We start from the raw sequence: 24825 nt of genomic DNA, 5'->3' as shown, positions 1-24825 counted from the left end.
TATCTTATCTCTTCACCGCCTCCTTAAGCTATTCCTTTTCTCTCTCTCTCTCTCTCTCTTTCTCTTTCTGTCTTTCTCTTTCTCTCTCTCTCTTTCTTTTTCTGTCTCTCTGTCTCTATTTCTCTATCTATCTTCCTTTATTGCCCGGCTCGTCAAGTCCTACTTCGAATTCGTTTCTACGCGATCGCGAATCTTCTTCTTACGTCACAAGGAATAATTGTGACTTATTACGAATTGAACGAACGTGCAGTATAGTACACATTATTTACGCACACCAAATCTCTGTCTTTGTTTTCTCTCTCTCTCTCTCTCTCTCTTTTTCTCTGTCTGTCTGTCTGTCTGTTATGTTATATATTATTGCGACGCGCGATCCATGATTTATTTCTTTTCTTTTTTCTACTTTTGTTTATTTTTTGTAAACTCTTCTCCCTTTTCTTTTTCTTTTTTTTTTTTTTTTAAATATATAGATGTCAAAGCAACGGGATGATTAGAAGAAAAGAAAAAGAAGGAGAGATAAAAAAGACGAAAAGTAAAAAGATCACTATTCCGCAAAGATGGCGCTACGATCCATGATCTTTCATGATCTGACTCGTGAATACGTACATAGGTAGTACTTACTTACTTACGGCTCTTGGTTTTCTACGTTTTCCTTTCGGAATAGCTCTCGAACTCGCTCTTTCAACGACACGGCCTAACGACTATAACCTTGACACTAATTAATAGAGAACGGCCTGCCTCGAGAAATACGGAAAGAGAGAAAAAGATAGACAGACAGATAGATAAATAGATAGATGGAGAGAGAGAGAGAGAGAGAGAGAGAGAGAGAGAGAGAGAGAGAGAGAGAGAGAGATTATCGAGAAACTCACAAGCAATTTTCTTCGAGGACTTTTTTATAAGAAGCCAAGCTATACGTAATCGAGAAAAATGTCGGACGTATACCATCGAGCATATAACAACACCTTCTTAAAGATTTTCTTAGAAATCTATCGCGGAAGCCGAGAACAAGGCGAGAAATAATCTCGCTTTAATCTCGCAATATTCCACGTTTATTATATATTTTTTTATTAACGATTCAGACGTCCCATTTTTTTGCTGTTCTTTTCTCTTCTCTTTTTCCTCTTCTTTAATTTCTTTTTTTATTCTTCTTCCTCTTCTTTTTCTCACACCCAGCCTATAAAAAATACCCAATGAAAATGATGTCCGAAAAAGCTTCCCTTTCATCGAGAAACTCGCGGAAGTTTAATGCGCGCAGTCCATTTAATCGATCCGTGCTTGCATCGGGTCGTCGAACCGCGTTACGTCGACTCCAAACGATTTATAGAGCCATTGACGATCGAGGACGCGAGATCTATCCTGCACGTAACTCGTAACGACTCACGTTGATTTTATATAAAATATCTATAATTAACCATCAAACGGTTAACGTGTAAATAAATCAAGCAAATAGTTTTGTCTTATATTATCAATAAACGATGACGTTTAATTAAGTATTCATTCAATTAATTCCGTAACGTCGATGTATTACAAACTCTTCATTATGAATTTACGTAAGGAAATTGCTCAATTATTTGTTCAAAGCTTTTTTTTTTTATTCGTATCGTCGAATCTACCCACGAGTTCGTCAATGGATATATATATATATATATATATATATATATATATATATATATATATATCTCATGGGTCTACCAAGAAATACGTCAATGACAACGAGTCGGGTTTCTACGAAGTGGCTACTCAATGAAGATGGTACTTACTACGCCATTGATGAATTCATTGACTTACTTGCGTGTAGATACATAGGGACTTAATAGGGCCGATAAAATCAATTGATTAAAATATTACATGCTTTTTCTATTTCTTTTTCTTTTCTTTTTCTTTTTTCTTTTTTCTTTTCTTTTTTTTTTTTTTTTATAAAGAAGAAACAAACAAGATCATATATGTCTAATCGTATTTATTTTTCATGTACTGGTACTAGTAGTCGCTATACGCATAAATACAGAGAAAGAGAGAGAGAGAGAAAGAGAAAGTGAGACAGAGATAGAAAGAGAGAGAGAGAAAGAGAGAGAGAGAGAGAGAGAGAGAGAGAGAAAGAAAGAGAAAGAGAGTGAGTGAGAGTTGGTCTATTGCTGAAACGAATATACTAAAAAATCTTAGTAATGTACAGACTATTTAAGTAATTTTAAATAGATATTTTTATATCATTTATCATCGATTACATCATCCAACAAGAAATGTGTAGCGTTAATATATTAATTTTAATACACCGTATATAAACACACTCGACAACCGACAAAAAAAAAAAGAAAAAAGAGGAAAAAATGAAAAAAAAAAAAGAAAAAGAAAAATTCAACCTCGTGAACGGCAGTTTTCTTTATATATATATATATATATATATATATATATATATTTCATTTTATTCCCTTTTCTTCTCGCGTTAAAATTAAAAGTGGAACTACGACGACAGAAAGGGATGCGAAACAAAATGAAGAAAGATTACAATAAAAGAAAGAAAGAAAGGGAGAGAGAGAGAGAGAACAAAAAAGAAAAAAAAAAAAGAGAAAAATGGAATAGATACGTTTATGCTAAAACAAAAAAAAAAGGGAATGAAAGAAGGAAAGAATACATTACTATACAATATTTATTCTCGGCGGCGATGAGAAATTGAAGGGAAAAGAAAAAAGAAAAACAACAAAGCAAAAAGAAGAAAAAAAAAGAATGATAGAAAGAAAATAAAAAAAAAAAAAGAAAAGAAAAAACAAGAAAAAACAAGAAGAAAGCAAAAGGATCGAGATCGCGCACTCGACGAAAGAGATTTAAAGAGTTCTTTCTTTCTTTTTTTCTTTTTTTTTTTTTTTTTTTTAACGCTATAGTACAAGTCAATGAGATAATACTTTTTAACGAGATTAGACTGAATTTATAATCTTCTATCACCGTTACAATTACGCACGCGTACAATCACTTAACACGCGCATAAAATCCATCATCATTCGTTCTCACGTATGTACGTACGCACGACGTATGTGTGTGTGTGTATGTCTATATATATATATATATATATATATATATATATATATATATGTATATATATATATATACTTATATCTCTTTTACTCTTGCATTTGTTTATCACTTTCCTTCTTTTTTTTCGTTTCTTTTACTTCCATCTTTTTTTTCTTTTTTTTTTAATTTTGTTCACTAATATTTTTGACTTTCCTTTTATTATATCCGTCGTTCATCGTTCACGCGTTTACGCTCAATGCACACACGCATTCAGTCTTCTTTGTTTTTCACCTAACAGGCATACGCATTGTACGACAATGGCTACAATATAATCGATAATGATCGTACGTAATTGTGATGTAAAAACATAATACATTTAAACGCATCGCGGGGAACTAACGAGACCGTCGCATTGTTAACAAATATAATATATATGTATGTGTATGTGTGTATATATATATATATATGTATCTATGTATGTATATATTCATGCACCTCCTGTTTCTTTGAAAATTCGCTTAATTATTTTGTTGCTTTTGTTGTCCACATTTTCTTCTTTTTTTTTTTTTGCATTTCCACGCGAACGGATCATCGCGTTCCTCGCACATTTTTATCTCTCCACTTTTCACAAACTTCAATAATAATATTTTCCTTGTTTTCATTTCTAAATGTCATCGTCTATACGACCTCTACTCAATGTGTAGCCGTAATGAAACCGGCGATTAATAATGATTGTGATGACGACGACGACGATGATGATGATGATTATGACGCTGACGATGATGGTAATGGTGATGGTGATGGTGATGATGATAATGATGATGACGATGATTATACATACGTATAGAAAAAATGTATACGAAAACGAAAAGATAAAGAGAAAGAAATCAAATAATCGTATGCTTGTTTCCTCTTTCTTCCTTTTTCGTTTTTTCTTTTCTTTACTTTTCTTTACTTTTCTTTGCTTTGCTTTGCTTTTTTTTCTTATCATGGTACTTTTCTTCCTCCTTCCTTTGCGATAGAAAAATCTTTGTCTTTGGTAAAACTACTAAATAAATATCGTCGCTTCTTATAACAATTAAAGAGATGCATATTCTTAGTGTCTAGCGCGAACGATCGAAGAAGATAAACTTATTTCATACGCTTTTTACGCTCCTTCTTTTCCTTCCTTTTCTTTATCTCTCATTATTGTTTTCCCCGTTAATGAGTTTTCAATTACATTTATAACGACAAATTACGACACTTTTTTCACTTCGTTCGGAAGGCTACCTACTTTCTTTCTCTTTTTAGCCTTTTTAGTCTTTTCTTTTTTTTCTTTTTCTTTCTTTCTTTTTTTTTTCAAATAAAATACAAAAAAAAAAGAAAAAAAAAGAGAAAAAAGAAAGGAACAAAATTTAAAAAAGAAGAAGAAGAAGAGGAAGAAGAAGAGGAAGAAGAAGAAGAAGAAGAAGAAGAAGTATAAACAAATATTAAAAGTCGCTTAATTATTATTTTCGTCGAACAAGAGACGAGAGTCTCTTAGAATAGAGACTTATTAAAGAAAGAGAAACAAAAAGAGAGAGAGAGAGAGAGAGAGAAAAAAGAAAAAAAAAGAAAAATCTATAAAAATATACGCTCGCGCGCGCGTGTATGTGTGTATGTGTGTGTGTGTATACAAGGATTCTGAAGTACGACTCGGTGCTCTAGTTTTGTTTATAATAATAATTATTATTATTAATATTATTTTTTTTCTTTCTTTTTCTTTTTTTTTTTGTTAGTTAAATACTCTTGTTTGTAATGCTGCTTCGCGACGAACGGCAAAAAAATGAGAGTTTTATCGTTCGTCGATATTAATCACGGTGCATGTGCGTCAAGGTACTTATCGACGGTATGTATATGCATATATATATATATTTTTTTTAATAATATATAACATATATATATATATAAAAGAAGAAGAAGGAAAAAGAAGGTTGTGGGAGATAGATAGATAGATAGATAGAGACAGAGACAGACACAGAGAGAGAGAGAGAGAGAGAGAAAGAGAAAGAGAGACAGAGAATGAAAGAGAAAGAAAGAACAAATATGTAATGAAACTCTCGCAATGAGTTGAAAAAAGAAAACGCAAAAAGAAATGACGCCATTAAAAATACGACCTTTCGTTCTCTTTTTTTTTTCTCCCGTTTTAATTATATTTCTCTCGTTCGTACGTTTAGAAAAATTCATTAATTTTTCCTAGATACTATAAGGAGCCGGTCCTTCGTATCGTAAAGACTTTCAAATTCGTTCATTCTTCGAACGAAGCAAAGTCTCGCTCGAGAGTCTCGATACACGATTCGATTATTAATATAAATGATCGGATACATTACACGTATCAAAAATCATTCGTTCTTCTTTCCTTTTTCTTTGTTCTTGCTTTTCGTTTTTTGCTTTCTTTTTTTTTCGTTTCTTTTATTATACCTTTCCTTCATTTTGATTCGCGTGATGAAGGAATAATAAACGCGATAATCTATTATTACGCGTTGAGTTTTCTTTTCTAATACTTTCTAATAAAATACGACTATGTCTCGGTTATATTTATCATTGAAATAACTCGATCCCGTATGTCCTATGTATCATCCGGTTCATCCGATGTTTTCAACGTGTCCCTTATCGTTTTATTAATTTTTCCATCTTTCGTTTCCTTCTCTTCTCTTCTCTTTTCTTCTTTTCTTTTCTTTTCATTTTCGTTCGTATCCTAATACGATATTTATAAGAAATTAGCCTCTCTACGTTTTATCTCGCTTCTCGCTTCTCTCTCCTTTCGCATTTTTTCCCGGTTTTTTCTTTTTTTCTTTTTTTAATCATTTTCCTTTTTCCTTTCTTTCTTGCGTTTACGTAAACCGACAAACGCATTTGTCATCGTTCGTTCCTCCTTTAAATCACTACGAGTCGATTAAAAGAGCCACAAACGTTATTTTTAGATTACCGCAAATCTGTCAACTCTAGATCACACGAGATCTATCGAGAAAATGATAACGTTCAATATCGTGTCGTTATTACACGGTCAACAATGTCCTCGTCCTCGTCCTCGTTCTCGTCGTCATTGTCATTGTCATTGTCATCTTCGTTATTATCTTTCTTTAACTATTAATTATCAGTATTATCGTTATCATTATTATAATTATTATTATTATTATTAATATTAATATTATTATTATTATTATTATTATTACCATAATAATTATTATAATATTATTATAATTATTATTATAATTATTATTATTATTAGTATTATTATTATTATTTCTCGGTATGATTATAAACTGGGAGGTAGCCAGCGCTAAGCGGTAGTAGATCAGTCGAGTCGATTGCAACGTAACAGCAGCAGCAACAAGAGCAACGTGGGCATCGGCAAACAGCAGATTGATTCGTTCCTCGTGTTTTTTTGAAAAATGCATTCTCCTTTCCATCTTCTTCCTTTTCTTATTCTTCTTCTTCTTCTTCTTCTTCTTCTTCTTCTTTAAAAAATTTCACCTCGAGTCCAGGACGAGTAGATCCTTTAACAGGAAGAACTTTTCAATTCACCTATGTCAGCGATATTCTGCAAAAGGGTCGTGGTCTCGTTGGTTGGCTGTGCCTTTGCGTTGTAACGTTGCTTAAGATCCGTCAGTGCGGAAAGTAACCGCGTGTTCGATAGTGTCAATCTTGAATTCTCCGCGTCCAAGGCTGCTATCTGTTGTTCCAACGCGTCGATCACGCGCTGCTTGTACGACAACGCGGCCGAAAGTTTCTGTTCCTTGCGCCGTGACTCCTCCTCCATGGAGATTAAACTGGAGATCAAGAAAGATTACAATTAATTTTCTAGGTTCTATCTATCATTAGGTTCTTTTCTTTCTTTTTTATTTATTTATTTATTTATTATTAATCCATTTTTCTTTCTTTCTTTCTTTTCAATTTTTTTTTTTTTCTATTCCAATCTTTAACTCGCAAATATTTTATAATGGATCGTTGAAGAGCGTGGAGCTATTTGTTTTTTTTTTCGGTTCCACTTCAACGATCGTCAAATATATATTTCAATATTGTTTCGATTCTGTTGATGGGTGGAACCCATACTTCAGAGAGATACATCCTCGTCTTTTTAATTGTTTACAGAACCGCGTTTGTATTTTTGAAAACTCTAGAAGCAAAAGAGTTATGAGATTCCTTTAAATATTTCCAAAAGAACGAGTGTATTTTTAGTTAATCAAATTCATACGTATTTTTTTTCTTTTCTCTTTGTAATTGTTTTTTCTTTTTGAAGGAGTTTCATCGGAAATAAATGTTGACGTTTTGCGATCCTGATTATTTATTGTTAATTATCTAAGAAATTTCGGAAACTAATCAGACGAGGATCATCTTTATGGAATGTAGAATTAATATGAACAGAAACAAGACAAAGATATTTATACAGGGTGGGCTATTGAAACTTTACATTAATTATATATATATATATGTATGTATATATGTATATATACATATGTATATAAATATATAGAAATACATGAGTATATTTGTGGAACAAAATGGTTACGAAGCAGCCATGTTTTTATGCAAAAAGAAAAAGATCATTTACTCGGGAGAAAAATAATAATAACAATAATAATAATAGTAATTAAACAAAGTTAACGATCATGGTGCAAGGATAAAAATGATCGCTGGGATTTTTTACGATAAAGAAGCCGAGTATTCTGCATTTGGCCTATGAATAAAGAGTGACATGTGGATATATAGAGAGTATTTGATAAGGAAGAAACGTCCTAACGTAATTAAATAGTTCTAATTAATTAATATCGATCATTGAATATCATGAACGGTTCTTCCTCACAATGGCGACAGACTGATTGACTGATTAACATATATACATACATACATACGTACATACAGACAGACATACAGACATACACACATACATACTCACGCACGCATGTGTTTTGAACAGCGTTTAAATAGTATGATGAAGTTATGCTTGAAAAATATATGTATAGAAGATACATACATATGTATGCGGGTATATAATTTACGAGTGATCGGTTTTTTTTTCTTTAAAAATTTTTTTCGTGTATATAAGTAATCTTTCTTTCTTTCTTTTCTTTTTTTTTTTTTTTTTTTTTCTTATATGTTAATTGATTTTGGCGATTAAAGCAAACTCACGATATCGTAATAAGACTGACTCTTTTTTTTTTTATTTGTTCTACCTGCGGCGATATACTCAATAGATCGATGAAAGCAAATTACTTGTTCTCGCGTGTTAATTCGTAAAAATCAAATTACAACGACACAACAGAGAATATAGATCAAAGAGAAACGCTAACAAAGTGATATACATACATATATAGATATATATATACACATATATATGTATGTATATAATATATAGATATATATATGTGTGTGTGTACGTGAGAAAATGTAAGAAGCTTAGAAATATAATTGACTCTTACACCAAGGTCCAGATCAAGCCAGAGTATACCAAATGCAGCGGATAGAATGCACAGGAACACACAATCAATTAAACATACATTATATCGATAAATTATCCGGATCGAATAACAGTCTCAGTGTTCGTCTCTCTTTTGTTTTTATTTTTTATATTTTTATTTTCTCTCTTTTTCTTATATTTTTTTTGCTTTCTTTTCTTTTCTTTTTTTTTTTTTTTTAATGTCATCACTTCTATCTTTATTTTTATTTTTATTATTATTATTTTCCCCGTTAGCCACACCGCGTTCACAAAAGTATCACTTTTCGATGTTATCAGTTTGTCACAAGAAAGATACACAGAGAGAAACAGAAAGAGAGAGAGAGAGAGAGAGAGAAAGAGGAAAAGAGAAAGAGAGAGAGAGAGAGAGAGAGAGAGAGAGAGAGAGAGAGAGAGAGAGAGAGAGAGAGAGAAAGAATAAGAAAAAGAGATGGATAAGTAGATAGATAAACAGATCAATAAATAAATAAAAAATAAGTAGATAGATAAATAGAAATATTGAAAAATTCCGTGACCGTACCTTTACATTATTTTTTTCTGGATAAGCTTCAAAAAGATGAACTTTATCATCTCTCATTAATTTTCATTTCATTTTATTTCATTTCTTTTCTTTTCTTTCTCTATTCCTAGAAACGGCGAATGAGGTCAAGATAATTTTTTTTTAATCAGCGTCAGACATCACTTTTATAAAGAATTAAACAATTATCGCGAATTTGCCAAAGCTCTTGGAACGTGATTTCGTTGATCGAACACCACAATGATCGAGATTTAGATTAACGAGAATGGATCCTCCGTTCGTTCGTGAGACATGAAAAGAGATAAAGGTAAAGATGTGTGGACATGGAAGATTAAAAGATTGGTGGTAAAAGATCGTATTTTGAGGAATGATATCGTCGATCGATATTTAAATGGAAAAGAGAAAGAAGAGAGAGATAGAGAGAGTGAGAGAGAGAGAGAAAGAGGTAGAGAGAGAGATAGAGAGAAAAGTGGCGATGATAGGGTCACACTCAGGCATATAGATTCGATGGATTAGTAACTCTGCGGATGAAAGTGAAGTACCTGGAGATGATGGTCTTCATCTCGGTGTCTGGTGCGATGCCGTTTATATCGTTATCTTCGTTCCCACCAAATCGAGCTCTTACTCGATCAACGCTACTCTGCAGCCTCTCGATTTCCACCTGATACTAGAACCGAATAGACCGTGTTAGTTACAATACGAGCAAACACATATTTAGATTCCTATGTTTATTATAACGAGTACGATAATGAAGATAATCGAGAAGATAGATAGTTATTTGTTAATTACTTGGTTATTAAAAGAGACAGAGAGAGAGAGAGAGAGAGAGAGAGAGAAAGATAATCCGTAGATAGTGGTGTTTTTAGACGCAGATAGAGATAAGAGAATCGATCATCGATTGATCATTTCCTTTGGTTCCTTTCTCTTTTTAATTTTCTTACCTGATCGATACTACGATGACTTCGTGATTTACTTCTCCTAGTCGTACAATTTTCTTCCTCGCTAGTGTCCGAAAGATCCCTGGTGGAGTCGAGGGATAACCTTCTTCTCAATTTGTTGCAACAAACGTTCTGTTGTTGCTCGGAATTACTCCTATGCGTTTGATTGATCTGTCGCCATTGATTTTGCCCGTTCCTTTGAAGATTCCTCACGTTGTTTTGTGGCGGTGGCGAGGGACTTAGATCGACACCTCTAACACCCTCGACACCACCGCCACCGCTACCATCCCTTTCTTCGGAGCTAGTACTACCCCTTCTACCCGATCTACCGTGATTCGAGTCCATGTGATATACAGGATTGGCGAACGCTAATGGCGCGGCAGTGAGAATATGAGCGTTCGCGTTGTTGCTGCTTAGATCGACCGGGCTCGAGCTTTGGCTGTAAGCAGCGAAGCTCTGATAACCCGAAGAAGCTACGTTGCTCAGCTGAGAAATAGAGATTTGCGATCCCTTTTGCGATTTAGATTCGGAAACTTCATCGTCGGCATACCTGAGAAGATCGGAAAGTTCGTCGAGATTACCATTGGCAGTGTTAGTGCTACCAGTATTGTTGCCACCCTTGGCGCTGTTGTAATTGTTGTTTGGTTGATGATGATTTATAGAGAGTGTTAAATTCGTCGTTGGATTTACAACGACGTTCGCGTTAACCGTCGTCTTCGAGACGTTGTTGTAATTCTGTTGTTGGGTCTGATTAGCGTTTTCCTCCTTTCGACAATGATTCCTACTCGCCGACCTCGAGACATTGTAATTATTGTGATTATAGTTGTCCTCCCTATCGTGAATTTCGAGATTTTGCAATCTGGCTATATTGTGTCTATAATGTTGCTGTTGCTGTTGTTGCTGCTGTTGCTGTTGTTGCTGTTGTTGTTGTTGTTGCTGCTGCTGCTGCTGTTGCTGTTGTTGTTGTTGTTGTTGTTGCTGATGATGATGATGGTGATGATGATGATGAGAGATATTGTTCAAGTTGCTCGGCTGATTGTTTTGCGTTAACGTTATATTGTAATTCGAATCCTTGAGATTGCTGTGACTTTCGGAACGCGTCGGACTGGATGGATGCGTTTGACAATGATTGACGTTCGCCAGGCTGGCGCTCGCTGTTAATCTGTAGCCAGCACCTGCACGACTTTGAATGATCGGCCTGTGTTGACGTACGATTGGTGTCGGAGATCGAGATACAAACGCTGCTGGCTCTAAGGGATAATCGTCCGTATTGATTTGTAATTGCAATTTCCCGTTGTTCGCCATATAAGCGTTTCGAGGAAGAGTAGCCGCTCTGACGACGTTAGGACTACGCGAACTGTTGTGACCCAAAGTATTCGATTGCAACAACTCGTTGCTGTCTCTTATCGTACCGTTCAGTGTACTGTGATTGCTGAGAGTAGACGTTGCCGAGACGGAGAGATTCGTGTTACTGTTGGCGATCGTTGGATCGTTATAACGGAATATATTGTTTTGTAAATTTTGATAACGATGGGTGGCTGGCACAGGACTAGGTCCAGGTTGATCCAATGCCAAAGAAATCCTATCGAGAATTTCGAGCAACTTGGTCGGTGGTGACGATTGCGAGGACGATGCCATTGCTGCAACGCTTTCTCTTAATAATGCATGAAGGAGAGACAATTGCTTTCCCAAGTCAATATAACCGTCGAATTCCAACGAGTTGTTCGCTGGTGCATCTTTTGGTAATGGACTCTGTCAAATGGAGAAGAAGAAGAAGAAAGAAAAAAACAATTAGCTTAATCAACTTACTCTCGTTGTTGATTACTTCGATTTTTTTTAAAAAAGTATAAGAAGAAGAAGGAAAAGAAATGAATACTCACGCTTATTAGTTGCAGAAAATTCTTCATGGACGGTGCTTCTCGTTCCAAAAGATCATTCATGAACTCCATGAAATTTTCTTTTCCCTGAAATCTCGTGAAGTTCGCCAACGTCTGCAAGGTCTTCGCGACGAGAGTTAAATTCCTCGCTGCTTTCTCGTTCGGATATTCTACGTCAAGAGAAGAAGAAACGAAATTAAAAGATACAAAAAAAAAAAAAAAAGAAAAAATAATAATAATTGAGAAAGACACGATCGATACAAAAACTCGAACGAAAGTATTTCTTTTCTTTCTTTTTATATCTCTTTTTCGAAAGAAGTACTCAGCGAACGAAGTACTCACCGTGCGTGATGTTGAAAAGAGACGGACTGAGAATGGCAGGACAAAGAAATCTTAAGAAGATAGAAGCAGATATTAAATTATCTGCTATATCCTCCCGGCACATGTCGGCTAAACGTTCACGGAAAATACGAAAGCATTCACGCAATTCAAGTGGAAAATGTGCGTGGCTGGCCAATATCCTGCTCCAGGCGAGTTCTACCGCATTACGAAGATTTTGTTGTTGCTTGTGTAGTGCGGCTACTGAGGCGACCTTGAGTGGATCCACCTCGCAGTCTCCACCTTCTACGGCACCTCTTACAACGGCTCCAAGTGTCTCTTGCAGGTACCTATCGCCTGTTAACTTCAAATATGCTTCCATTGCCTTAGTAGCCAAAGAATTTCCACGGAATGTTAACCTCTCATCGTCTGAAAAAAAAAAGGAAAACATTTTTTTATTTTTTTAATAAGTAAATTCATAAATAATTAAATATACACATATGCATGTGCGCGCGCGCGCGCGCGCGCGCGTGTGTGTATTTGTATATGCATATTCAACATAAATTTAATTTGAAGAATTTAATATAAAAAGTGTTGATCTGACGCGCGTCAAATGTTTTTATATTTTCTTTTTTCTCCCGAAAGAAATAATTATGTGAAATAAAATTTTTAGAAGAAAGAAAAAAGAGAGAATTTTTTTTCAAGTTGGAAAGTTCTTTTTTTTCAATTAGATTAAAATTATGTTAAGTTTCGTTATATACATACGTACGTACGTACGTACGTATATATGTATATATGTATGTATGTGGGACAAGTTATGTAAATATATCATAAAAAAAAAAGTAAATATCAACCTATTCTATGAATGTCCATCATAACGAGATCCGCTAAGAATTGCGGTGCTTTTTTCTCGCGTTGCATAACGGCTACCAAGGCAGTCGCAATATCTTCCTTCGCCTTGACGCCGATTACCGGTTCGAGTTTCTCGCAGAGGGACGCGTAATCGGTCTTCAAGTATTCCAGGAACTCCTGGTAAACCTGAACCGGCAGTATGTCGACCGACTGGAAGCGACATTTTACCCTGAGTGCTGGTGGATCCTTTAAAGGACCTTTGTCGCCTACCACTGGGTACCATTTTTCTGTTAGATAACGAGACGTTACGTTGTGAACTGGTATGCTGACCGAACCTGAAATTAGCAAAAAAATAAATAAATAAATAATGATAATAACAATAATAATAATAAAACAAGAAGATAGATATTACATACGCCCAAGTTTTATTATCGATTATAATTATTAAAAAAAAAAGGACTTACCAATTAGAACGTTTTTATCTCTCTTCTTTTTCCTATCGGCCTCTCTGTATAGATTCACTTGAATCGTATTGACAGAAGGAAGATGATGAAAATCGAAGTGTTCGCCCCAAAAGCATAAATCGGCTTTTAGCTTGGCCGTAGTTCGTGCATAAAGGGTACTATCCAGACAGACTTCGCAAAAGTAACGTTTCTTAGCTGGGACACCTTTGGCCTCGAGTAACCAAATTTGAAGGGAATTGTCTGTCCTTCTCGTTTGTTCCGCGTCCGGTTGTACCGATTTCCTCAAGCTGTTTGAGATAAACGATAATCGTGAGGGTCGAAGAAAAATTCTTAAGTAAGATCGTTCGAATGAACGTATAAAAGTAATAGCGATAAAGAAAATTTTAGAAGAGTAACAAAGAGATAGAGAAGAACGAATGAATTAACGAACGATCAAACAAACGATCAAACCAAAAATATATATATATAAATATATAAAACCTGTGTAACCACTGGTCCCGTTCGTGAGCCGTTCTACAACTGAAATACTTTGGTGCACCGGTACTGGGTGTGACCTGGAAGCAATGAGGTCTACCAAGGAGGCTCGGATGAAGCGGAGTCACAGCAGCCAGGTCCATCGAGGTCACGGCCTGCCCGCAAAGAAGGGATTCGTGCGAACGACAACCCCGTAGACCGGCGCCACGTTGTTTTTGTCGTTCGAGCTTAGTCACGCTCTTCGTCCTTTTCAAAGGATTCGATCGGAACGATCTCTTTGAGAAGAAGTTCTGGAAAAAGATTATAAGAAAAACGAAAAATATTAAATAAGAATATTAAGTAAGTAGAGAAAGAACAAGAGAACAAAAAATTCATTCATTTTATCTCACATTGCATTTTAAAAGGAGAGATATATAATTTTTTGGCTCGCTGACGAATCTATTTATTTTTTTTTTCCAATTCTTTTTATATATATATATATATATATAAAAAGTTAAATTTATCCCCCACCAAAACGTTTATATAACTTTTAATTGAATTCTCTTGCATTTAATGAATTTAAAATATTTCGAATAATATCTTAGATATTTTAGTTGAATTTTTGAAAACCGAGAATATATATCGCAAGATGAACAGATTTGAAAAGTTAGATACGAGACGCCATCCGGAAGTGAGCAATTTCGGTTTTGTACGTATTCGTTCCGCGAGCGAAAATCGTCGACTGAATATCCTGGCACCAAACGATATCGAGAATCTTTAGTGACATTGCTCGGGTGAAAGGTATTTCCAATGCTTGATATTCGAAGGCTTCTGCACGTGCAGAAGCGACCAGTGACGTACATACCAAATGAATCTCTCGCATTTCGTCTTATTCACGTATCTCCAATCTAGATTCCTCCCACGATCGCAAATTTTTTTAATAGAAAAACTTTTCGATAAAAACTGTCGATGCTCGGCGGTAGACAGCTGTTGGTAACGTATCTTGATAATTTTTATTTTTAGAAATATTTAAAAGCGTCGATCGAATCGTCGAATAAAAAAAAGAAAAAAGTAAATGAAAAAAAAAAAAAAAAAAGAAAAAGATCAAAAACCAACGACAAACTTTTGATCCCTTCTTTATCTTTTTTGTTTTCCCTTCGAAACATGTAAATAATTACTTTTATACAGTTCTCTTTTTCGTATGTTTTTTTTTTTTTTACTCTTTTTTCGTTTCTTTTGTCCAAGGAAATTTATTTACCCTGCCGGAGAAATAGTTGATGATCACGTTGACGACCTTGTCGTCCTCGTTCTCCTCGACAGCTTTCACGCACATTTTTCTTTTCTTCATGAACGCGCGAATAACACAGACTCCTTTTCTGTGTTCAAGCTAGAACGACGACGATACGTGAGAAAGTTCGGCAGATGTTCTCGTCGACGTTCGTGATTCCAAAAGTGTACCTCTAAGTGGAAAATCGTTAAATTTCTTTCCACCATCTTATTCCATTGACGAAGAAAATAAGAAAGGATTTTTCCAACGTTCCAATTCTTTTCATCGTATTTACTTATTTATTTTTTTTTGGTCAATGTTCGACGCGACGTGACGCAACTCTTTTTTATTTATTAACTCTTTTCAAAAATTCGCGAAATATCTCTTCGAGTTTCTTTCACGCACGATTTGCTTTTTCTTTTCCTTTTTCTTTTTTCTTTTTTTTCTTTTTATTTTTTAATTCACACACACAAACAACACACGTGTGCACGTAGAACGCACGTATCAGTTCCAACTTGCGCTAACAACAAAACTCCACTTTTCGCAAGAGAGAAAAAACACGACGTTAAAGTTATCGTCGCAATCGCATCGACTGACTCATCGATAAGATTTACTACACTACACCATGCGAATACTTTTGAAAATGTTTATGCAATAAAACTCCAACGAATACATAAACACGCACTCATATATATGTGTATATATATATATATATTTATCATCACTTCGTTTTATTTCGAGTAATAAAAAAATTTTATAACGAATATATATATATAAATTTTCTATTATTTAACGTTAAGAAATATCTTCCAAATGTCAATCGAGTTCGACGAGCTCTCGTTATTCCCTCACGAAGTGCGAGGTTCTTTCTGTCTCTTCGTCTCTTTCTCGACGTAGTAAAATCTCCCGCCTTATCGTGCACGTGTACGTACGAGCGATAAGTCCCTTCTCTATCTCTCTCTCTCTCTTTCTCTTTCTTTCTTTCTTTCTTTCTTTCTCTTCGTTCAATGTCAAAACACATACACACAGACACACAGAAAGAGAGCTCGTTAATCGCAATTACACATCATGAAATTTCGTCGTATCCTTCGAGAAGCACGGAAAATTAATTATATGTAGATTATCTAGAAATAAACACTGATCACTTCTACTCGTGAAAATTATTACGAAGAAAACTTATAAAAGAGAAAAAAAATGTATATATATATATATATATATATATATATATATATATACATATATTTGACTTAACAGTTCCAAATTTTTCGAATAATTTAAGAAGAAAAAAAATGAAAAAGAAGATGGAACGTTTAAAGTAAGATCGGTCCAACGTTCCTTCAGATATCGTTTTTTCTCAGGTATACAGAGTCCCCTCTTCAAATTTGGTAGAAGAAGAAGGGACTGGAGAGATGAGATGAGAACTACTACTACGATGAAGACGACGACGACGACGACGACAAGGGGACCGAAAAGCCTCGGTGATTTAAATTTGTGGTAAGCCCTTTAAATCCGAACGGCGTTACGATTGGTAGATACTTCTTTTCCAACAGATAACGATCATCCTAGATAGGTATGTCTAACGTCTAACGTCTAACGTCTTCGACTAACTTATAATTCATACTGGTTTTTATCACGATCTTCCGTTTCAACTGAATCAGTTATAGTCGACCGAAGTAGTCGATTGAAAGAAAAAATTTCCTTTCCGTGGTATGTAAGTTTTACGTCGAGAAGTACATACGTACGAACAATCAGTTTCCCAATGTATAATTCAATTACACACAGTTAAAGTAAAACTCTGACGTGTTTCTAATCGATTACGTGTGGATTCTCAAGAAATCATTAACTATCACCATCACAATCGAATCGATAAAATTACAGATAACTGCAAACTACAAGTATGACGTATAAAATACTTGCAAAATTTCGAATTACGACCGGTCTATCGGTTCATACAAAATTTCGAGACTCCATTTAGAAAGAACTGTTTTCACTTTTTTAACGATGATTTTATTTTAATGGATACTTATATATATATATATAAAAAAACAAAAAAAAGAGGCAAAAGAAAAAAAAAAACCACGCACAGGAACAACATAAACGACAACAACGACAACAATGACAACAATATCAAATCGAAATAAAAAAAAAAGAGAGAAACTAGATTATTATTTAGTTCCGAACTAAATATCACGATTGTTAAAAATATTTACATACGTCGAACGAAAGAAGAACACAAAAAGATTTTATATATACACATATATGTATGTAAAAAGAGGAGATGATTTCGCGGCAAAATCTGTTCGTCGACTGGCGCAGATGTTGCTCATCCGGGTAGTTCGAAGTCAAGGGATCCTTGGGGCGCACCTTTGTACCGGACTACGACCGAAAAGCCTGCCCCTGTATTCAGGTGAAGCAAAACGGCTCACCCCCTGGACCCCTCTCAAAGCCCCTCGTCTACATTTCCTTCTTCTTCGTCTTCTTCGTCTTCTTCGTCTTCCTCTTTCTCTCCTCTTCTTTTTCTTTCTTTCTTTCTTTCTTTCTTTCTTTCTTTCTTTCTTTCTTTCTTTCTCTCTCTTTCAGTCCTTTTACTACCACCAACGTGTCGTTCATGTTCGCACCACCATCGGCAACACCACATCGGGTAGGTAAGGACAAAACGTCTTCGAGGGGTTCTCAAGCTTCCCCCATAACATCAAATTTTCTTTTCTTTTTTAAAAATCGAAATACATCATGTTCATATCGGACAACTTTCTTTTTTAAATTTGTAGAACTTCTCTTTCTTCTTTCTCTCTCTCTCTCTTTTTTTCTTTCTCTTCTTATTTTTTTCCTTTTATTTATCATTAAAGTGTCCTCTCAGAAAATCAATTTTGATTTATTAGATTGCGTCTGGGTTACGATTACTTAACATGTAATACAAGTGTATCACATGTATATATATATATATATGTGTGTGTGTACTATGCGCTCGCGTATATGTATATGTATCATTCATTGTGTTCAACATACGAAGCTTTAGAAAAGAAAACTATCACGTGGGATTTGAGAACACCTGCCGGTTAAACGAAGAGACCGGATCGATATTTTCTGTATTGCGTCGTCTGCTTTTGCATTCAAGTCGAGTACGTGCGAGTACGCGATAAAATCGCAGCAGGTAGATAAAGTCGAAGGGAGAACCTTTTCGAACGCGCCTACTACTATTATTACTATTACTACTACTATGACTAGTATGCTACTATGCTATTACTTTCGTATATTCATCACGTAGTACTTATCTTCATGTAAATTCACTTTCGATCACGAACTATCAACGATTTACGATCATTCGATCGACATCGTTCGAAATCTCTCCTTTTTTTTTCTTTTCTCTTTTTTAACGATATTGTTTTATAAAGCTTCCTCGTTAAGTTCCACCGACGAAATGCGTTATAAAATTTCACCGTTTAGCGAAAAAGAAAGAAAGAAAGAAAGAAAAAAAAAAGATTACATTTACGACGACCAAAATTTGGCGCGAATTTTTTGCCGTAGCGTAAGATCCCTACCTTACCGACTCGATGTATGGCGGGAAAACTTTCTCCCTTATGAATTTCATTCATTATTCTTTTTTCAATTTTTTTTTTTTCATATTGCTAGAGATACCCTTAAGAAAATTACAATTGTCCGATATGAACAGAACGAACGATAAATCGAACATCCCACCTTCGCTTAAGTTCGTGAAAATTGTACGTAAAAAAGATTTTGTTTTCAATTTTTTTTTCAATTAAAAAAAAAAAAAGAAGAAGAAGAAACAATACGAGGCACTTACGACGATCCTATTTGGTGTAACGTCCAAGGGCCGTCCTCCGAGCACCGGCGTAGCCGGTGCACTTCCTCTTCGGCAAGCTTTCTCGTACGATGTATCTGAAAAATAAAAAGAAAAATAAAAAAAATGAAGACAATGATAATAATAATAATAATTATTATTATTATTACAATAATCTAACGTACGTGTAATACGTTATCCTTTCTAACATTACAAACGATTTCCATTTATGACAATGGAAATCGTTAAGAAGGGATAAAGGAATAGGGATGAAGTAAAAGTAAGTATGGACCACGTAATTAACGCCCTTAGAAGAATAGAAGAAACCCTCTTCTACCACCGACCAACCAATCTCACCCCTTCACCTCTTCACCCCTCTTCTACCTCTTTTCTCGTCGTCTTACCACACCCTTCTCTCTTTTTCTGTTTATGGTCAGCGGTTAAATGCTTCGCTCGCATAAGAGTCTCGAGTTACTAGTCTTTAACGTTTCTCCCTCCCTCTTTACCACGCGATTTTCTTTCATGTACACACTATTTTATACCGTAGAATGGTGTGTACGCTTGTGTGTGTCTCGTTCAGAATTCTTTTTTTTTTCCTTTTTTCTTTTTTCACCTTCGAATGATTTTTATAAACTATTTTAACTACTTTAACTCTATTTTAACTATTTACGTAATCTAGTTGGAGAATTACAGAAATAAATAAATAAATAAATAAATAAATAACGTCGATAAATCAAAGGTATTCGATTTGCAAAAAATAAGCAACGCCGAAATATTTATTAATAATTTATACTCGAATAAATAACACCGGTATTTTTTAATCGAAAATATTTTAATATCCTCGTGATTGAATAATAAATAACATCGACAGTATTTTTATTTTTCTATCGAAAATTTTTAACGATCTACAAACGAAAGTTACAAATATTCCAAATATTAGTTCGTCGTTAAATACTGCAAAAAAAAAAGACAAAAATAAGGAAGAAAAAAGAAAAGAAAAAAAGAGAAAAAAAAATTAGCGACTCAATAAAGTCAATGGATTTTCGTCGAGTGATCGATGGCGCGAAATTCAAATATACATATATATTTATACACATATATATATTTGACATCTACATACATACACGTATATCATGGTGTAACACGAAGCATCGAAATTTTTCACATACCATGAAAAAGCATCACCGGCGCATTACAGAGTCGGTATATCCGTTTGCATGCAAGATTAAATCACTCGTGGCTAGACTGCCACCTCTCTCTCTCTCTCTCTCTCTCTCTTTCTCTCTCATTGAGACGTTAATCCACAACTGATGTGACTAGTGGAATCCTACCGATATGAGAGATAAAGAAGACTTGTGCTTTCCCATTTCTTTCTCTTCATTCCTTTTTCCTTATCTCTTTTCTTATTTCTTTTCGTCCAGATGGAATCCAGTTTCCAAGAATTCAAACGTTCACCAGCTAAATTCTACGATCGGCAAAAGGATTATGGACACCCGTTAATATGATTCTAACAGGCGTATTCGATATGAAAAGAATCCCTTTCCACCCTTTCGAGAATCCGATTTACGAATCGATAAATATATATCGTCGATGAAGCATTTGTTCAAAAAGAAAAGAAAAGAAAAGAAAGAAAGAAAGAAAGAAAGAAAGAAAGAAAGAAAGACACACAAGAAGAAATTAAAATCATTCGACAATTGATTCGAAGAGAAACAAATTAGCTTGGCCACGAAGAAGGAGATCGATATCAGTCGTCCTCGACGAAGGACAAGGGCATTGAACAAAAGCGAGAAGGACGTAAGATACGCGAAAGAAATTCGATCGGTTCCGAGGAATGGGTGTGTTGAAGTTGGGGGTTGGAATATAGAAAGTTCCTGCTTCTTTTTCACCCTCCTTTACCCTTCTCCTCCAACCCCTTCTAGTCTCTCTCTCTTTTCCAACTCTTACGTACGAAGTAAATAAGTAAGTACGATTTAGAAGGGCCAAGATAAAAAGAAAAAAGGTTTCTTTCGCCACGCCTTTCGCATTCGTCGAAATCTTTTGGAAGAAAGAGAGAGAGAGAGAGAGAGAGAGAGAGAGATAGAGAGAGAAAGAAATATGAGGGTGGAGTGAGAAGGAACGAATCCATTCTTGCATCTAATTGGGTAGAGAAGGAACGGTCAAACGAAACGATATAGTAAGCGCATAGTTTCCCCTCCTCCTCATCCTTCTCCTCTTCATCGCTATCACTAACACCAGCAGCACCATCAACACCAACACTACTACCACCATCGTCATTATCAAGTCCTCACGGTCTCTCTAAAATCCCCACTGCTACTTCGAGCTAAGATACAGGGACCCACCATTCTCCCAGTCGGTCGCGGGGGCCGTAGCAGCAGCAAGCAACAGCAACAGCAACAGCATCAGCAACAGCATCAGCAGCAGCTGTTTGCTGTTGGTTGCTGGTTCCTGCTACTTCGAAGACTCGTCTCGAAGTCCTGCAGCGAGAAAAACACGATCCTTTGTGGCGTTTGAAGCCAGAGAAAAAGAAAGAGAGAGTGAAAGAGAGAGGGTGAGAGTCGTACGTACGTAACACAATGAAGAGAGTTTCGTTTCATTCGCAGTCAGGAGCAGAAATCAATTGAAATTGAAACGAAATGAGACGAACGAATGAGAGAAAGAGAGAGAGAGAGGCGGGGAGGAAAAAGACTTTGGGGAACTTTTTATTGAATTTTTTTGTAAATTTCTGTTCTATTTTTATTCGTTTATTTTTATCTTCTGTTTTTTCTTTTTCTCAGTTTACCCTCTCTCTGACAACACTACCTCCACTCCTCTCAGCGTTTTACTCCATTAATAGGACTCGATGACGTTTCTTCTCTTAACGATCCCAACATATACATACGTAACCCAACGGTTATATATTAATGATCGGCACGCGGTTGGGGTCCTCTACAACATTTGCTATACCCCTTTCATTCTCTATCGAGATCTCTCTATCTCTCTTTTTCTCTTTCTCTTTCTCTTTCTCTTTCTCTTTCTGTTCGAATGAAGACGCTCGATAAAGACATATTACCAGCAGTCAATATACTGCCAACTGCAACGGTAGTAATAATAATTGATCTCTCTCTCTCTCTTTCTCTTTCTCTATGTATTTCTCTGACTGTGCGTTTCCGTTTTGGTCTATTGTTAATAAGTACGTATAATATAATACTTCAAAGGCGGGCACGTGCCTACTAGTTACGATATCAAATCGTAAAGTTCGTAGGAGGTAAGTAAAGTAATCATTTTTAAAATGGGGCGTAGATTTAACAATAATTTTTTCCATCGTTTATCGAGGGTCTCCTTACAATGAGATTTTTCTAACGGACGACATGACGACGACAGTATTGACGAACCGATATGCCTATGAAATAAAAGGGGTAGTTTTTTATACTACATAAAAAGTTTTTCTTTACGATTGTTATCGGAAATATTTCTTTTTTTTTTCTTTTTTTTTCTTCATGATTGTCCGATCCTTTCATTTATGTTTCTTCGAATAATTTAACGAACACAGGACTCTGAATGATTTTACCGACAATGTTTCGAAAGTAGAAACGGTTTGTAAGTATAACATTCAGCATAATAATGTGTGTGTGTAGATATATACATACATGTTTGTAAAGTCGACCTCTTGCATTCCATCGCATAATCTAATTCCCGTACAGTTAGAGTTTGAGACAATTTAAAAAATTTTCTTATATCGTTCGATCTAACGTAAAATGACTTAAATAAAAAAAAAAATTATGTATATATATTTTTTTTTTGAATATAAATCGTATATATTATATCAGATTGATAATATTTCAAATAGAAATCTGATAAAAAAATATATCAAACTGAGATAATCTCCCTTTTATAGATGTATATCGTAGCTACGTTGGATTAAAGCCAAGAATTTCTTTTCTGTTAGGCTTATTGTTAGAACAGAAGTTCTTTAGAGGACAATGGCACACTAAAAGGAGAAAGACCACACCGTACTAGACTACGAACGGCACTAAAAGAATTTTCTATTAATAGAAAATCCTCGAATTATAAGAGAACAAAAAAAAAATAAGCGAAGATTTAAAAAAGAAAAAAAAAAAGACGCATGTATAATTAATTTATCGAATGTATTTCTTTTTCGGTTCTTATGGAAAATAGTGAATATGCTAATACAGGGTATTCCAAACATTTTTCTTTTTTTATTTTTTATACGAGTTCGGTTTGAAAACCACTTACGAAAATAGATAGTTAGATACATTTGACGACTAATTATCACATTTAAATCGTACAACATCCATATCCATCTATTATTAAAGGCTAATTTGAAATGAATTACTGAATTACGCTGTACGTAAAAAATATCAGTTTTGAAAATTTTGTTTTTCTTTTTCTTTTTGTACGAGATAGAACTTTTGTTATATAATAGATATCTATATACGTTTAAAAATGATCATAAACGTATCGCATTATAGACGTGTCACAGACTCAGCAATGGTCATTGCCACTGAAAGACTCGACTTGAACGAGAAACGGAACTTTCTCACACGAGATTAGTTCCTTCGGTGGTGGGACACATACTGTATGAACCAGACAGCATGCACCACCTAACGGCAGACACACATCACGGTAAAGAAAAGGGATGAAAAAGAAGATGAAGTAGCTATGGTAGAAGCAAAAGTAGGAGGTGGAAGAACCGGCAAGCAAGCAAGCAAGCAAGCAAGCAAGCAAGGAAGCAAGGAAGCAAGCAAGAAAGCAAGAAAGCAAGCAAGCAAGTAAGAAAGGAGAGAAGGAGGAGAGGGAGAGATGAGTGGGAGAAATAAAAAAAGAAACGTAAGAAAAAGAAGAGTTGGAAAGAGGAAAGGAAAGGAAAAGAAAAGAAAAGAAAAGAAAAGAAAAGAATAAAAGAAGGGTCGGTTGGTCGTTTGGTATGGGCTTCCCTTCATAGCAGGATGTGCGTATCTTCTCGTGCGTAAGGGCCTCCAGGGCATAGCGGAGTCTGCGTGCTCTGCCTCTGAATGACCGTACGTATTTCTCTCTTTCTATCTTATCTTTTACTCTCTCATCTAAACCAGGGGCGTATGCTACTGGTACCTTGTGAAACTCTTACTATGTCCTACATATTGAAGTATTGATTTCTCAGGAAATTGTTCTTATAGCCTATATATATATATATATATACGTATATGATATATGTGTGTGTTATGTAAAACTATATGTTTAAAATTGATCACTTTTGTAAATGTAATATATATCTATATAATCTTTTTTATAATACGTCGATACTAAATAAGTATTTATGATCGAGTTCATATACATTTTTTTTTATTTTCTATTTTTCTTTTAATTTACTGATTCATTTTTTGACTTTGTCTTTTATTATCTTTCTACGTTACACGTTAAAAATATTTATCGATCGATTTCAACGAATCACTATCATATTCATAATTAATTCTTCCATTCGTTAACCATTATAATCCATTATGATAGTTGTCTATATAATTGATAGAAAATTTGATGCAGGGTTATAATCGAAAGGATACACGTATTAAAAAGTCGTTTAACGAGGGTGGTGGAATTCGTTCGAAAGGGAGGGTCCGAAATAAAAATTCGACTGGAATAATCAATTGTTCTGTTTCTCTTTCTCTTTCTTTCTTTCTTTCTTTCTTTCTCAGTTGCATGCAATCCCCCCTTTTGCAGTACGTTCAGGAATTATACCGAAGACCGGCGCGTTGGCTCGGCGAATGAAAAGATCAACGTCCATTGACTCGACTCGCTTTCTACCAGGCCGAAACACTCGCTAACCAGTCGCGATTCATCAGATTCACACGCCATTAACTCGACGATGATTTATAATGCGATTAAAA

At 35.0% G+C, this 24825-nt stretch overlaps 1 protein-coding gene across 18 annotated transcripts in view; it reads right to left on the bottom strand.

Annotated features, from left to right (window-relative positions):
* Positions 1-1939: 1939 nt before the first annotated feature.
* LOC127066622 (ras GTPase-activating protein raskol) overlaps positions 1940-24825 on the bottom strand; it is a 113869-nt gene continuing 90983 nt past the window's right edge. For 15 of the 18 annotated variants that reach the window (XM_051000514.1, XM_051000516.1, XM_051000517.1 and 12 more), the window contains 9 exons: positions 18968-19062; positions 13926-14209; positions 13446-13732; positions 12984-13316; positions 12154-12558; positions 11815-11981; positions 9938-11686; positions 9539-9663; positions 1940-6794 (listed from right to left, as the gene is read on the bottom strand). In XM_051000514.1, the coding sequence (XP_050856471.1) occupies positions 6524-6794; positions 9539-9663; positions 9938-11686; positions 11815-11981; positions 12154-12558; positions 12984-13316; positions 13446-13732; positions 13926-14209; positions 18968-19062 (3716 nt within the window). In that variant the 3' untranslated portion in view covers positions 1940-6523. Of the gene's footprint in view, positions 6795-8999; positions 9106-9538; positions 9664-9937; positions 11687-11814; positions 11982-12153; positions 12559-12983; positions 13317-13445; positions 13733-13925; positions 14210-15156; positions 15836-18967; positions 19063-24825 lie in introns of those variants that run through there. The other 3 variants (XR_007782447.1, XM_051000529.1, XM_051000513.1) reach the window with 3 other exon arrangements.

The sequence above is a fragment of the Vespula vulgaris genome, chromosome 10, assembly GCF_905475345.1.
Source record: "Vespula vulgaris chromosome 10, iyVesVulg1.1, whole genome shotgun sequence".
NCBI classification, from domain to species: Eukaryota; Metazoa; Arthropoda; class Insecta; order Hymenoptera; family Vespidae; genus Vespula; species Vespula vulgaris.
Note: the sequence above shows the minus strand (reverse complement) of the source record. Positions and strands in the feature narration are given on the sequence as shown.